The sequence below is a fragment of the Paracoccidioides brasiliensis genome, assembly GCF_000150735.1.
Source record: "Paracoccidioides brasiliensis Pb18 unplaced genomic scaffold supercont2.8, whole genome shotgun sequence".
Taxonomy (NCBI): domain Eukaryota; kingdom Fungi; phylum Ascomycota; class Eurotiomycetes; order Onygenales; family Ajellomycetaceae; genus Paracoccidioides; species Paracoccidioides brasiliensis.
This window is the reverse complement of record NW_011371365.1, coordinates 350,505-365,255: the sequence shown is the minus strand read 5'-3', so window position 1 is coordinate 365,255 and position 14,751 is coordinate 350,505. Positions and strand designations below refer to the sequence as shown.

General features: G+C 47.1%; 4 protein-coding genes across 4 annotated transcripts; 2 read left to right on the top strand and 2 right to left on the bottom strand.

Annotated features, from left to right (window-relative positions):
• Positions 1-2,735: 2,735 nt before the first annotated feature.
• On the bottom strand, positions 2,736-5,355 carry PADG_06298 (uncharacterized protein; the record flags this gene model as incomplete). The annotated part of the gene is made up of 4 exons (XM_010763378.1): positions 2,736-4,278; positions 4,335-4,404; positions 4,463-4,643; positions 4,714-5,355. The coding sequence occupies 4 exons, from the start codon at positions 5,353-5,355 to the stop codon at positions 2,736-2,738; spliced, it is 2,436 nt and encodes an 811-aa protein (XP_010761680.1).
• Positions 5,356-7,831: 2,476 nt separating this feature from the next.
• PADG_06297 (phosphoribosylamine-glycine ligase) lies at positions 7,832-10,419 on the top strand (the record flags this gene model as incomplete). The annotated part of the gene is made up of 3 exons (XM_010763540.1): positions 7,832-8,108; positions 8,212-8,739; positions 8,807-10,419. 3 exons carry the CDS (start codon positions 7,832-7,834, stop codon positions 10,417-10,419), a joined length of 2,418 nt encoding a protein of 805 aa, XP_010761842.1.
• An 852-nt stretch (positions 10,420-11,271) lies between these two features.
• Positions 11,272-11,848, top strand: PADG_06296 (uncharacterized protein; the record flags this gene model as incomplete). Its single annotated transcript, XM_010763539.1, has 2 exons — positions 11,272-11,602; positions 11,640-11,848. The coding sequence occupies 2 exons, from the start codon at positions 11,272-11,274 to the stop codon at positions 11,846-11,848; spliced, it is 540 nt and encodes a 179-aa protein (XP_010761841.1).
• A 1,780-nt stretch (positions 11,849-13,628) lies between these two features.
• On the bottom strand, positions 13,629-14,695 carry PADG_12077 (actin; the record flags this gene model as incomplete). Its single annotated transcript, XM_010763641.1, has 2 exons — positions 13,629-13,859; positions 13,928-14,695. 2 exons carry the CDS (start codon positions 14,693-14,695, stop codon positions 13,629-13,631), a joined length of 999 nt encoding a protein of 332 aa, XP_010761943.1.
• Positions 14,696-14,751: the final 56 nt, after the last annotated feature.

Below are 14,751 nucleotides of genomic sequence, written 5' to 3'. Positions count from 1 at the left end.
ATCCCTCAAACCACTTTCATTTGACATATAAATTTCAAGCTGGAACCCACGTGGGGGCAAGCGAAACTCAAAACATGGGGAAAAAAGCAAAGAATTACAACTAGTGCATCAACGCTGGGCGCTGTTAGAGTATTGAGGGCATGGCATCATAGATGGAATCATGGGATTCATGGCTGAACAGCGATCCACAGCTACCCAGCCACGATACTACCCGTCACCCCCGTCTTACTGCAAGCTCCGTCCAATGGCAATGCGTGATATTGGGCTGCTGCTCCGCGGCCAGAAGCCAATCAGAATGAATGCATTTGCTCCTTGAGTCCTAGACTTCCAGGGAGTTATCAGAGAGTTTTTTCTGGGCAGATGGCCCCGACGCAACGTCTTCTTTTGCCTTTTGATGACGACATCACAACTGCTGTGAATTTAGGAGACTGTCATGAAAGTGGCTGCTGAGCCCGAGACGAATTGACCAATGACAGTTGTTTCTGGCCAAAAAATGTTCAATCGCCCAAAAAATAAACCTAGAAATGCATCACTATTCTCTTCGTAGTTCTATGGTTTGTGAACTTCCATTGAAAGATTTCATTTACCTGAAGAAGAGGACAATACAAGCTGCCGTTCAAAATCCTGTGATCTGCGACCAGGGAGTTCCTGAATTGACCAGTATGAAGATCACTATGTATCTACATCAATCAATAAGGAGTATATACAATCCTTATTTATTGTTATCGCAAATTTTTGAGAGTAGCAAGAGGGCAGTTAGCTATCTTGGATTTCCCATCCGCTCCCCCTCATCGACAAACACAGACAGAATGGATGAAAATGACGAGCAGAATTGGAAGAAACGAGAGCTATGAGAGGTGCTAAGTTCTGCAGCTTTGTTCTTCCAGACAACCGTTAACGGATACCAATATTTGCAAACGTCAACAGTTAATCATTTCCGATTTCGATTCATGCCGCTCCATTATTCGCCGGACGATCCAGAAATATTCCGTTCTCCAACGAGAGACGCGAATTCGCCCATGTGACGACAGCAGGCGTCTGGGCCGGACGAGATAGATATCTGCGGGTGGCAATCGATGGGATCAGTGATCATGTGCCTGACTAAAAGAAATAACCCCGGTAAGCCGCCAGGGGAATTCCGTCGAAGTATCCATGATGTGCTTCCGTCCGGTACTCCATATCCATATTGGAGGATTCTTTGGCGAGTTGCTTGGAGGAACCCTGACTTTGCCTAGTCAGTGTAACCAACAAGGTATACCGTCGTACATCGCAAGGTGCGGTTCAAAATTTTATATATGTAGTAATGTACTTTACATATAACTATTACATTCAGCAGTCGAAAAGTAACATCTTCATTATCGAGGTATTGCGCTGGCCGTTGACTCTTTTTCTCGAACAACACCAAAACTATCAGAGTGGATTTGGTTACCCTGGCTCTGAGTAAAATATTTAAATCTGGAGGGGTCACATATTGCGCTCTTGAAATGACGGGGTGGGTCTAGGTTGCACTAATGGTTAGATTCCTAACTTGAAAATTGGGAGGGACATTGAGAACCAAGGTCCTTGTTGGGGTCTGATGATGCATGGGTAACTAACTAGCTGCTCTTCGCTCGTGGCAGCTTTCAGGTCTTTTTTAAACAGTCGACCAAAACAATGCGCAACTAGTTGTTTTGTTCTCGCTATTTCAACTCAGGTACAAATAGCTACTTGGGGTGCTCTTAGACGCAGTTTGGCCCGACCAAAAAAAAAAAAAAGTCTACTCTGAACTGTTTTCTGGACATCCTTTCAATCCATTCCTCAGATCTCTCCATAGTTAGCGAAACTTGACACGGTATTCCATCAGTTTATACAGCTTTCGTCAGGCCGCCGGTTGAAAAGTTCTGTAGTTAGCTGGGAACAGAAGGAAAATGAACGCATTATCCTACCAGCTGTCGATACCTGATTGGCTCTAATACGGGGGGGGGTACTATACGATGTATATATACAGGTTCATCCTCTGCTAAGGAAAAGTTCATGGGACACACCAAGAATACATTCTTGGGAAAGCTTTGTATTCCCGACACATTGGTGGGTTGGGTTCAGACGGCTGTCATGACTGGGGACGACGACAGCCGCTGGAGCGATGATACAAAAAGTATGATAAAGTTTGATGTTGTCAGGAGAGCTATGAGACACATGGTGCTCTAAAGGCTCTAATAATGACTATGATCTTATTTAAGGGCATTTAAAAATGGGTGACAAAAAGAGCCAATGCAAGCTTCCCTTCCTGTGGAAGGAAATGTATAATATATACGGGACACCAGCGTCTGAATCAAAAGGAAGATATGAGCAACTCCATTTTCGTACACAACAGTATGGATTTAAGTGAAACAAAAAGACGACGATCGGGCAGTATTCTATCAACAATCAGATGTCAAGAAAGTCCAATTGAACCATTTCAAACCTGGGTCTCATGACGAATGTGCCAAGTAGAGCAAGAGATGATTAAGAGCAGCTATGCTGTCCCAAGCAGGTTGTAGATCGCGACCGGAGGGCAATGTATTTGATGGATACATATATACATATGTATGGAATGCAAGGGGTTACTAGCAATATGGGAAATGATAAGCACCGGTTCTATACCAACATCGGAGAACGACTAGAAAAAGGAAGAAAACGCCGAAACATGAAGTAGTACAGAGTACAACGTAGTCAAAACGACCATCCCGAAAACAAACAGATTAACCAACTCCCTCTTATTGTAGAACAATCGTTCCAGTCTCCTGCTCAATCTTATCCTCCTTCTGCCGCCAAACCTTGCCCTCCTCACTGAGCCTATACAGCTTGGCATGGTACGCGCTATCCTCGTCGTCCTCCTCGAATGTCAGACTACGCTCCCTGCGTCTCTGGCACGCTGCGTAGATCTGTCTCGCCTGCTCGGGACTATCAAACTGGGTAAATGTATACTCGAGATCCCATTTGTCCTTTGTGCTGAAAGCCACTGGTCGTTCGACATATCTACCATTTACCTTGTTGCGGATGGTGATGGCAATGGCGAATATTTCCTTTTTGGCGGGATCTTCTGGAGCGGTAGCATTACTAGCTACACCTTTAAGACTGAGGTCTCCGAGGGTTTCTGACGAAGCTGTTTCAGCTTCAACTTTAGCTTCAGCTTTAGCGCGATCAGGCTCTTCTTCCTCTGAGAACAATAGCTTCTTCTGTATAGCCTCGATCTCTTCTTTATTGCGGTTTTGAATCCCATTGATTTGTTCCTCCGTCATGGGCTCTGCAAAGACGTACATGAGTGGTATTTTAGTGTCGCGAGTTTCAAAGTGGAAGCGTAATGATTGTTTCGGAAACTTTTCAGTCGCCTTGGCCAGTATCTTGTCCCACAGGGAGACACTGAGCTGAAACTCTGTATCTCCAAGAATTGTATCCGTTTGGCCATGAAGAGCCAAATCCATCTCAGGCAAGCTGACGTACTGGAATCCGAAGATGCGTTTGATGTTGTGGAAAGCAACAAATATACCATCCATACGCCCAACGCGAACTTGTAGGGAGTATTTCATGAAGGCTGCGCGGATCATATCAAAGTACTCTCGCTCAAACGACTCGAATATTCCAAATCGGCCTTTAATCTGGTATCCAATTCCACGATCGTAGTTCCTTGTGTTCATCCGGATGGACACAACAGCACGCGTTTTCAGGTCAAACATGCCGGTGCCTGGAAGTCGGGGGTCATGGGCGTCGAGTTGTGCCCTCATCAAGAAGTTCCCACAGGTGCTGTAATGGAAAGACTCAGGAGCTACAGATTCGGGTGTAACTTTGTCGCTACTGGATTTTCGGTATCGCTCAAACTCTTCAGTTGGCATCGTGAGTAGCTTTTCCATAGATCTGCCAAGGTTCATGAGAATGTTGGCGCTATCGAATTCCTTGTCGGCATCAATAGCATAGACTCCATCCTTGTAACGTAAGAAGACCGCGGAAGGTGCCCGCAGGATCCGCGTGACGTTCATGGCCGGTTCATAAAAGCCCTGGGAGACATAACTGGTATTCAGGGGCCGCCAGGCAGAGAGTAGGAAGTGGAAATGTGATAGAACGGAGGTCATGCTGGAGGAGGATCCTATGTATCTCTTTTCGTGACGCAGGGCTAAGTCGCGTAATGTCTCATCTCGAGAGGAGGTGAGATATTCATTGAGGGCGGAAAAATCGAACTCCTTCACAGGCATAATAGATCCCAGGTAGGGATCAAAATTGTATACTCGTGTCCTCGGGTCTTGTAGATGGTAAACACCAGGACTATTGACAATTAGTGAGCAAGATGTCATTTTCGCAAGGGGTAGAAGAAGACTTACTTGAACAAAGCCCTTTCGAGACCATACCAGAGTCTTGGCACAGGAGGGTTTTCTATGCTCAGAGCTGCATCTTGTTAGATACGATTATAGCGCTAATTTATACAGGTTGAACGGAACTCAATACTTACGGACCAATGGCGCATTTGTTGACTCCAAGACGCCGCTGTGTAGTTTCTTCGTCGGCAGGACATCACCCTTAAACTTTCTCGGTTTTGAGTTTTTGGGTTGAAATTTAGGAAATAGGTGTGAAAAAGCAGGGCGCCCTGGACGAGCAGGAGCAAGAGCATGACCATGACCATGACCAGGATGCTAGGTTCGGGATAGGTCTTTAGTAGTGCCCAAGCGGTGTGTGAGGCGACGAGAAAAGAAGTACACTTACAGATCGACGTTGGTGAGCGGGGACGGCTCCTCGACTGGGCGATTGCACTTCATGGTGAGGGGCGGCCTTTTTCTTCAGCCTGGCTTTTTTGTGAGGAGTTGGCACTGCTCGATGAGGCTCATCACACACATCACCTCCGGACTTCGGGTGCTGCGACTTCTTCGGAGGCTGCGACTTTTTCGGGGGCTGTGACTTCTTCGACGGCTGTGACTTCTTTGAGAGCTGTGACTTCTTCGGGGGCTTGCCGGCTCCCGGTGTGGTCTTCCAAACCAACGAGATATTAGCATTTTTCAGTTCAGTTTTACGTGACAACAGGGTCGCGTCTAAGGTAGCAAGTACATGGCCCGACATCAAAACGGGGATAGACACATGGGCACTCTGACGCTGGAGGAAACCACTCACCGGAGGTATGCCAAAGGGGGGTTGTGGAGCATGGAAACTCTTGGTTAATAGGGAGGTCGTTATGTCACCAGACTGGGAAATAGAGGGAGTTGATGATTCTGACTCCGCAGGGACGGTCGTGAGAGAACGACGGGAAGATTGAGCTATATGATGGAGACGGCCAGCATCGACAACTAGGCAAGATAGGCAGATAAAACCACGTCTGGGCTGTGTAGAATGCCGGAGCGATCTGTTCAGCATCGTAGCGGTGGCTCGCTGACGAGGGACCAAGCGCAGGTCCGCAGGATGGTGGTGAAAATGGATGGGAGGAAACCCTTCACTTGGGATACAGGAGCAGGCGAAAGCGGTCGATTAAAAACGCAAACAAGACGTAGAAGGGAAAAAAAGAGAGAAGAAAAAAAGAGAGAGGAACCGTAGAATAGAAAGAATGGAAAAGCGACTTTCTCGTGACGCCCGAGAAATGGCAGCTGAACCTTTATAAAGGAGGTTCCAACCACGCATATCTCGGGTTTTGAGGTTTGACTTGAATCTCTCCCTCCCAAAAAAAAAAAAAAAAAAAAAAAAAAAAAAGAGTTAAATCAATCCCGTTGAAGGGCTAGCTAACCTGTTGTGGCTAGCGTACAGAGAGTAGTTAACATAATCCGACAACCTGATCAACTCTCTGATCATCTTTCATCTCAGTCCTTCCAGGTCATTCATTCATTATATTCAACATGGCAATCACTTTCAGCAGAGAAGCTTCTTCTAATCAAGAAGCTAAACTTTTCATTAGCTATGGAAGCCTATAAAACGAATCAAATTTCAACTCTTAGAGCTGCTGCTAAGTCCTCTGCTCCATGGAATGAGAGAGGACAGCCTCACTGATCCGTGATCGTACAAGATATGGCCATCTAACTACTTTCAGCGTGAGAATCTGCTGCTACAACTACAGTGAGAGATATTCAACAGACACACCAAGACTCATGCAGCTGGCAGATATAAACTGCTGATTATGAATAAATATAACAGTTATGCTACAGCTGAATTTGACAAGTTCTATCTGAATTATTGTATTATAGTTTTTTATGTGCTTTTTCATACTGCAGTCATTAGATGTGAGCTGTTTTTAATCACCAGAGAGAGTGTACGGCAAGAAGATTGAGCATAGCATGAGATTGGAAATCAGTTATATTGATCAAGATGAATTTTTAATCAGCTACAGCTAGACAGAAGACTATGAAGAATCCTACTATAAGAAACAGATTCAAAGTCAGAGGCTTAGTTTCATACTTCTACCCGCATCGAGTCAGCTCATGGATCTCATAGATTTCAATCCTTCTGGACTCTCAAGACTTTCTGCTATGTAACTCAATTGAAATGTCAGAGCAGCAAGATTAAATGCTGTACAGATGTTCTTTCTAGTCTCACAAATCATCAAAGCTCTCAATCAGCTAGCAAAAGGATTTCAGCTGGCCATGCATAAGATTGCTCTTTTAACAGAGGAAGTCAAGCAGCTGGGAGCTGCCAACGCTAGACAGAAATGAAAGAGAGAAGGCCACATAAGTATAGCTGAGGAAGGGATTCTAACGGCTGAAGAGGGGAGGGTTGAGGATTCAAATCTGCGAACTAAAAAGCGAGCACCACCACGCTGTAGTTAATGTGGCAGTACGAAACACAAAGCTCCTGGCTGCTCACAGACATAAGGATATATTCTATATAATTTCTATATATAATTCATAGCGGTTGTTGCTTAATTTGAAAAAAAATTTGTCAAATAATATGGTGGGTTGATCAAACCGGCGTCGGATTCTACAAAATAGTTAAACTATAGTTTAGTTACCAACTAAGAGGGAGAGCGCGCTGTTCCAACTTATTCCGCCCTACGGATCTATCAATTGCAATAACAAAAGCACCCAGAGGACACGTCTCAATTCTCCAGCATATTCCGCTGTAATTTCTGCTATAACTCTCCAAGGCAATAATCATAGTTGGTTCCTGGAGGTGGTGGCAACTACAAAGTTTCACTGACTAGTTTTACCCGCCGGGAAAAAGTTTCCCAGTCTCCGGCGCAAAAAAGTCGCCAGCCCGAAAAGATCAACCCAAAGAAAGAGTACAAAAACAAGTAAAAAAAAAAATACATGCCGTGATATATCCGCAATTCCGCCTAGATTTTCAGCACCAGGTCCAAATTGTGCGTAAGATCCCCTTTTCTATCCATGTCCTCCCTATCTTGAATGCCTTTGGTTATATTTCACAGCACCATCTACTGTCTATGCGCCCCAATGCTCAGTCCAATCCCCCACCTTGATTGATATGGCCCCTCGAAGATCAATTTATTAGTATAAATTGATACCGGCCCAGAGAAATACCACCACCATCAGTCGAGTTGCTGGAAGATATATATATTGCTGGAGTGCTTGTATCTTTCTTGCGTGGACTTTTCGGCATTATCCTGTTCATCTTCTGCGCTTGGTTTGCGGAGTTGCTCTCTAGCTTCTCACTGGAGAGATTCAATATGAATAAAATCCCCCTGATCTTCAGTATGAAATGCAAAAGCTCTCTGATTTCCATTTACCTATCTTCTTGTTTTCCTCTATTGCAAGTTGGCTTGAGCATGTCATTGTTTTTATACATGGAACAATTAAAATTACCCTGGATCTGTATCCGCTGCACATCTGCCACTGACGCATCTCTCTCTAACTTCGAATCCCTATAGTTCAAGGGCGGGGAAGTCACCATGCTCCAGGAAAGCCTGCGCGTCCTTGTTGTTGGCAGTGGAGGCCGGGAGCATGCATTCGCGTGGAAACTCAGCCACTCGCCGCTCGTCGACATCGTCTATGTGGCCCCTGGGAACGGGGGAACAGCTGCAGGAGACTCCAAAATAACCAACGTCGATATCAAGGCTAATGACTACTCCGGGTTGGTAGCGTTTTCGCAAAAGAACAATATTAATCTTGTTGTTCCAGGCCCTGAAGCCCCGCTGGTGGACGGCATTCTGAAATTCTTCCAATCAGGTCAGTTCTGCTGCTTTTATTCTGCGTAAATAAATCTCAGGCGAAAGTAACAAAATTAAAAATATGAATTATAATTAAGCCTGAAAATAACCATATTTCGCAGTTGGAATAAGATGTTTTGGTCCCTCACAAGCAGCTGCGCGCATGGAAGGCTCAAAGACATTTTCCAAAGATTTCATGAAGCGCCACAATATCCCAACCGCTGCCTACAAAAACTTCAGTGACTATGCAGAAGCAAGTAGATATCTAGACTCTGTCAATCATGATGTCGTCATCAAAGCTAGTGGCCTTGCTGCAGGAAAAGGTGTCATCATCCCCCAATCCAAAGAGGAGGCTCACAAGGCCCTGAGGGAAATCATGCTTGAGCGCCAGTTCGGAGAAGCCGGAGATGAGGTCGTGATCGAAGAATGCCTCGAGGGAGACGAGTTAAGTATTCTGACATTCTCCGATGGATATACCATCAGGTCACTCCCGCCGGCTCAAGACCACAAGCGGATCTTCGACGGAGATCGGGGTCCTAACACGGGAGGAATGGGATGCTACGCCCCTACGCGCATTGCGTCAAAGGATGTTCTGGAAGAGATTGACAGGACTATAGTTCTCCCCAGCATCAACGGAATGAGGAGAGAAGGTAACTATCCCACCTATTATTCATTTAACTTCAAAAGGGATAGCTACTAACGACACACCCCTGCTAGGCTTCCCGTTCGTTGGAATTCTGTTTACTGGGCTCATGATGACCAAGAACGGGCCCAAGGTCCTTGAATATAACGTCCGTGGCGGCGATCCCGAAACACAGACACTTCTGCCTCTCCTCAGTGATGACACTGACCTTGCTGAGGTGATGGTTGCTTGCACAGACCACTGGCTCGATGGTGTCACTCTCAAAGTTGAACCAAAGTTCTCTGCCACCGTCATTGCCGTCGCGGAGGGTTACCCAGGTTCCTACGCAAAGGGGAGAGATATCACACTGGACGCACACGCAGCAGACACCCTGATTTTCCACGCAGGCACCACGTTAACAAACAACCAACTTAAAACCTCCGGCGGCCGCGTTATCGCCGCCACCTCAACCGCCCCAACACTAGAAGAGGCAGTCAAGAATGCCTACACAGGCATCTCCACAATCCACTTCCAAGGCATACACTATCGCAAGGACATCGCGCACCGCGCCTTCAAATCTACCACCACCACGCCAACCTCCCCATCTTCCACCCCCGCCAAACCACTCACCTACGCCGCAGCCGGCGTCTCCATCGACGCAGGCAACGACCTGGTACAACGAATAAAAGCCAACGTCGCCCAAACCCGCCGCCCAGGAACCGACGCCATAATCGGCGGCTTCGGCGGCACCTTCTCCCTCTCAACATGCAACTCAGGCTTCCACCCCTCCTCACCCACGCTAATCGGGGCCATCGACGGCGTGGGCACGAAACTCGTCATCGCCAACGAAATGCGCATTCACAACACCGTCGGCATCGACCTGGTCGCCATGAACGTCAACGACCTCGTCGTCCAGGGCGCCGAGCCCCTCTTCTTCCTCGACTGCTATAGCTGCGGCAAGCTCGACGTTGTGACGGCTGCCGCATTTGTTTCTGGCGTTGCTGCTGGCTGCGTAGATGCTGGCTGCGCACTGGTTGGTGGTGAAACGGCCGAAATGCCCGGCTTATACGCTGGCACGACATATGATGCCGTTGGCGCTGCGGTGGGCGCAATCGACACCTCGTCCCGTGCAATCCTGCCAGACCTGGACAAGATGCAGGTCGGCGATGTGCTGCTCGGGCTTGCCAGCAGCGGTCCGCACTCCAACGGGTACTCCCTGGTGCGCAAGATTGTCGAGCGGTCTGGACTGTCATACCATGACGCAGCACCCTTCGAGACAACAGCACCGTCTTTGGGCGCTGCGCTGCTGACGCCAACACGGATTTATGTTAAGCCACTCCTGGCCGCACTTGGATCGGTGCATGGTGGTGCTATCAAGGGTCTCGCGCATATTACTGGTGGCGGACTCGTGGAGAATATTCCCCGTGTGCTGCCGAAGCATTTATCAGCGCTTGTTGATGTGTCATCGTGGCCTCTGCCGCCGGTATTTAGGTGGCTGAAGAAGACCGGGGGTGTTACTGGGGCCGAAATGGGTCGGGCGTTTAATAACGGGGTTGGGATGATTGTTGTTGTTGGGAAGGGGGATGTAGAGAAGGTGAAGGGTCTTTTGGAGCAGAGGGGGGAGAGGGTGTTTGTGGTTGGGGAGTTGGCGGCGCGCGGAGACGATGAGGGCTGTGTTTTGAAGAATTTGAAGAGCTGGGAGGAGTAGGTACACACTAGTAGGCACACACTGGTGGGTAACATTATTCAGGATGAGGTGGGCGTGGGCTAGGTTACCCGCTTGATTTGTGAGTTTTCAGGCCGATGCTCTTGAAGTCGTTGCAGATGCGACAGATGCTATATATGTTTTTTGGAAAGCAAAGAAAATGGTTGAAGCAGCATGTATTTGGGCACATATAACCCAACGCCCATCAATATATATCGAGGTCTAGATCGCAATTTATCTCAAACATCCCACAACAAATCAGGCAAAATTCCAGTCTTCACCTTTCGACCAACGAGGTGCGCATTTCTATGGTAGTTAGTCCTCCTTGATAAAGCCGAGGATCACAACGAGGAGACCTTGAACATTCTCCTTCGCCTTCATACGCCAAACACCCACACAGGAGGAAATGACGCGAATAGATCCTGCACATGGTTTGACCAGCAAGAATAAAAACTAGTATGGTGAAATCGCTCCTGACTCTGGCGTTGAGGATCGGAGACGACGAGATACAATCATGCCCTCATAAACACAACCTTTGGCTGGTTAAATCCTTCCGAGGCGGCATAGCTAATCCCTAGTTACCCTAGGACAGCCACATCCGCTAGGATACACTGTGCCATGCAGTCTGACACAGGCCGAATGATTGGATATTCGGCAACTTCCAATACATCAAGGGGAAGCGAGAAATGACGGGGGCAAGATAAGGTACTACCCGCTATCTATACCTAACCTCCCTCTGCCGGTCCAGGCATCGTTTTGTCTCTATCCAGCTTGGTTATTCCATCTAACAAGGACCGCAGCGAACCTTGCCCCAGAATCTTCAACCGGAAACCCCCAAATCAAATAAGCGATACCATGGATGATACCCTGAGGTCCACGGAGTCTCCCGATTACATTGAATGGAGGAAACTCCTATACACGGATCATCACGCCGCAATCACGACGGCCAATGCGCCAGGGAAAGATTATCCATGTCTGCTCTTCATGGTCGATACGGAAATGCGACTGTCCTGGCCCGATTTTGTTCCCCGGGCAAATGTTCTCTTTGCCTGGGACGAAGGCGAGGGCGTCTGGGTTCTCGAGCCTACGGAGGACGACTGCGAAAACCTCAAGGAGTTTCTCAAGAGAGATTTCATGCACTGGCATGAAGCTCTGGAGAAATGCGGAGCTGTTCACTTCAGCCATTGTAACAACATTTCTATCCTGACTGTGTTTTTGTTTAGGTTACAACAACATGCTAACAAATGAAAATGTTACCTGGTTACTAGGGCAGGACAATTTTTGGAGCAGAACTGCCAATGAGAAGACGCACGGCACCGTCGACTGGAAGCCGTTCTACTGGGCGAAAATAGTTCCCACAGATGAGCCAGTAGCCCAATATGGGATATCCAGGAAAGAGGCGGACTCGAATGGCTTCCAGCAGAAGCTGTAATTTCTGTAGTTGACGATTGACTCTCACCGATTGCTGTTACCGATGAATATATTTACATTTACGTTCCACCTTTGTCGAGTTTTGATTTCTTCGTATTCCCCTCTTGTCCTTGAATGATAACCGGGTTCCTACGCGTTTTTCAGGCGCTTTTTATTAACATCAGACTGGGTGGGATGTTTCATGATCCCTGAATTTGAGAAAAGCAGCATTAAGGAGAGAAAAAGATAGGACTTGAAACAAATTCATCCAGTGTATCAAGCATTGCTTCTCAAACCCAAACTCAATTTGAAGGAGAAGGCATTTAATTAATCTTCCTACCCAACGTTGAAGAGGCGGATAAGAGGTCAGTTTCCCTCATAAAAAAAAAAAAAAAAAAAAAAAAAAAAAAAAAAAAAAAACAGGGAATCGCCCCCAAATCCTGCATCAGACAGCTTTAAAAAAAAGACAAAGGCCTGAAACGTTTCAGCAATCAGAAATCTGCCTTCAGTCACGTCCCCTTCCTGACGAGATTACCTTTCATTGAACGCTGTCTGATCACAGTAGCAGTCGGAGGCTGTCACCTTGCGGGTGGAATCGGCTGAGCTGGTAGATATCCACAGTGTAGAGTGTATTGATGGAGGGTCCATGGAATGATTTGAATGTTATGTACGAGACAACAGAAGAAGAAGAAGAAGAAGAAGAAGAAGAAGAAGATGAAGATATTCATTAGTTCATAGTTCAGCAGCCTTTCCCGATGATAAGAACATATACGTATTCACAAGATACACTGTTTGCGAGGTTGAAACTATTCAGCTATGTATATACATACTTACACTGATAGATCCGCTTGACAAATAGTAAGAGATACGCCTTTTTCCCATCATATGCTCATCTCATGCAATCCAGGGAACAGATGCAGTCCTCAGTCCTTCCCTATTCAATGTTCGCAGATGTAGATGTAGATGTAGATGTAGATGCAGCTGTGTTAGCTGAAGCTTGTCATTAACAATCTACCTTCCATCCCTCCTCACCGTCATACGTTCTTGTCTTGTCTTTTTTTTATTTCTTTTTCTTTTCTTCTTTCTTGTCGTGTCCCCTCATTCCCATACAGTGACAGTCTCATCTTGACGCATGGAGAATATGAAAACGACCTGTGTCAAGCGATGAGAAATAAGAGTAGGGGTAGAAAAGCAGTCAAAGGGGGAAAAATATCATTCATTTTTTTTCTATTTATGGGGGTGCTAAAACGAATTCTGCTTTGGTGCTATTGAGATGGACGAAGGGGGAGATGAAAAAGACGAATCGGTTCATCACAAGCACAAGTACAAGCAACAGCAAGGGGGTTCTTAATGTTCATGTTAAAAGGGAGCGAGGGCTTTTTGTTTGTAGCAAGCAGAACATGAAGGGGTAGAACTCAACACACGAAAGGGAAAAAGGGTCTTCTCTATGCACACCAAGTTTCACCCGACGCAGAGGCCACGACTAGGGGGAAAGCGAGTAACAAAGAAGTGAAAACAAAAATAGAGAAAAATAGAGCTTAGAACCCGTTAATTTTTTTAAGTTCGATTACAAAAAAAAAAAAAAAAAAAAAAAAAAAAGGCAAAGAGAAACACTCGACGCACACGACGGACAGTCCCCTCCCCCTCCAAGTCTAAACCCATCCACATATCACTACCAACTACCTTACCACTCACACGCACAACCCAATCCAAACCAATCCCTCGAACACACAAAAATAGGATAAAAGACTTCACATGAACCCCCCCAGCCTTCCATAATCCATCTCCTCATCCCCACCCCCTTAGAAGCACTTGCGATGGACAATAGAGGGTCCAGACTCGTCGTACTCCTGCTTCGAAATCCACATCTGCTGGAAGGTCGAGAGGGAAGCGAGGATGGAACCACCGATCCAGACGGAGTATTTACGCTCCGGGGGGGCGATAATCTTCACCTTCATGGACGAAGGAGCGAGGGCGGTGATCTCCTTTTGCATACGATCGGAGATACCGGGGTACATGGTTGTGCCACCGGACTATGGATTTTGTTAGAATTTATGTCTTTGCATTATGTTCGGAGGGGGGGGGAATAAATTGAACTTACCATAACGATATTTCCATAGAGATCCTTTCGGACGTCGACGTCGCACTTCATGATGGCATTGTAGGTGGTGGCATGGATACCGCCACTTTCAAGACCCAACACGCTAGGCTGGAAGAGAGCCTCTGGCGCGCGGAATCGCTCGTTGCCAATGGTGATGACCTGTCCGTCGGGCAGTTCGTAGGACTTCTCCAGAGTGGACGATTGGGACGCGGTCTGGATCTCCTGTTGGAAGTCGAGGGCAACATAGCAGAGCTTCTCCTTGATGTCGCGGACGATTTCGCGCTCAGCAGTCGTGGAGAAGGAGTAGCCACGCTCCGCTAGGATCTTCATGAGGTAGTTGGTCAGGTCACGGCCAGCCATATCGATACGAGAAATAGCGTGTGGGAGCGCAAAACCCTCATAGATGGGGACAACGTGGGTGACGCCGTCGCCGGAGTCGAGGACGATACCGGTGGTACGACCGGAGGCGTAGAGAGAGAGAACAGCCTGGATGGAGACGTAGAAGGCGGGAGCGTTGAAAGTTTCGAAGACGATCTGGGTCATCTTCTCACGGTTGGATTTGGGGTTGATGGGGGCCTCAGTCAACAGCACGGGATGTTCCTCTGGGGCGACACGAAGTTCATTGTAGAAGGTGTGATGCCAGATCTTCTCCATATCATCCCAGTTCGTGACGACGCCGTGCTCGATGGGGTATCGGAGGGTGAGGATACCACGCTTGGATTGTGCTTCATCACCAACATAGGAGTCCTTCTGGCCCATACCAATCATAATACTACGATGGAGTTAGTTGGTAACCTTGGCGGAAGTTTTGTTGGGTGGTGGGG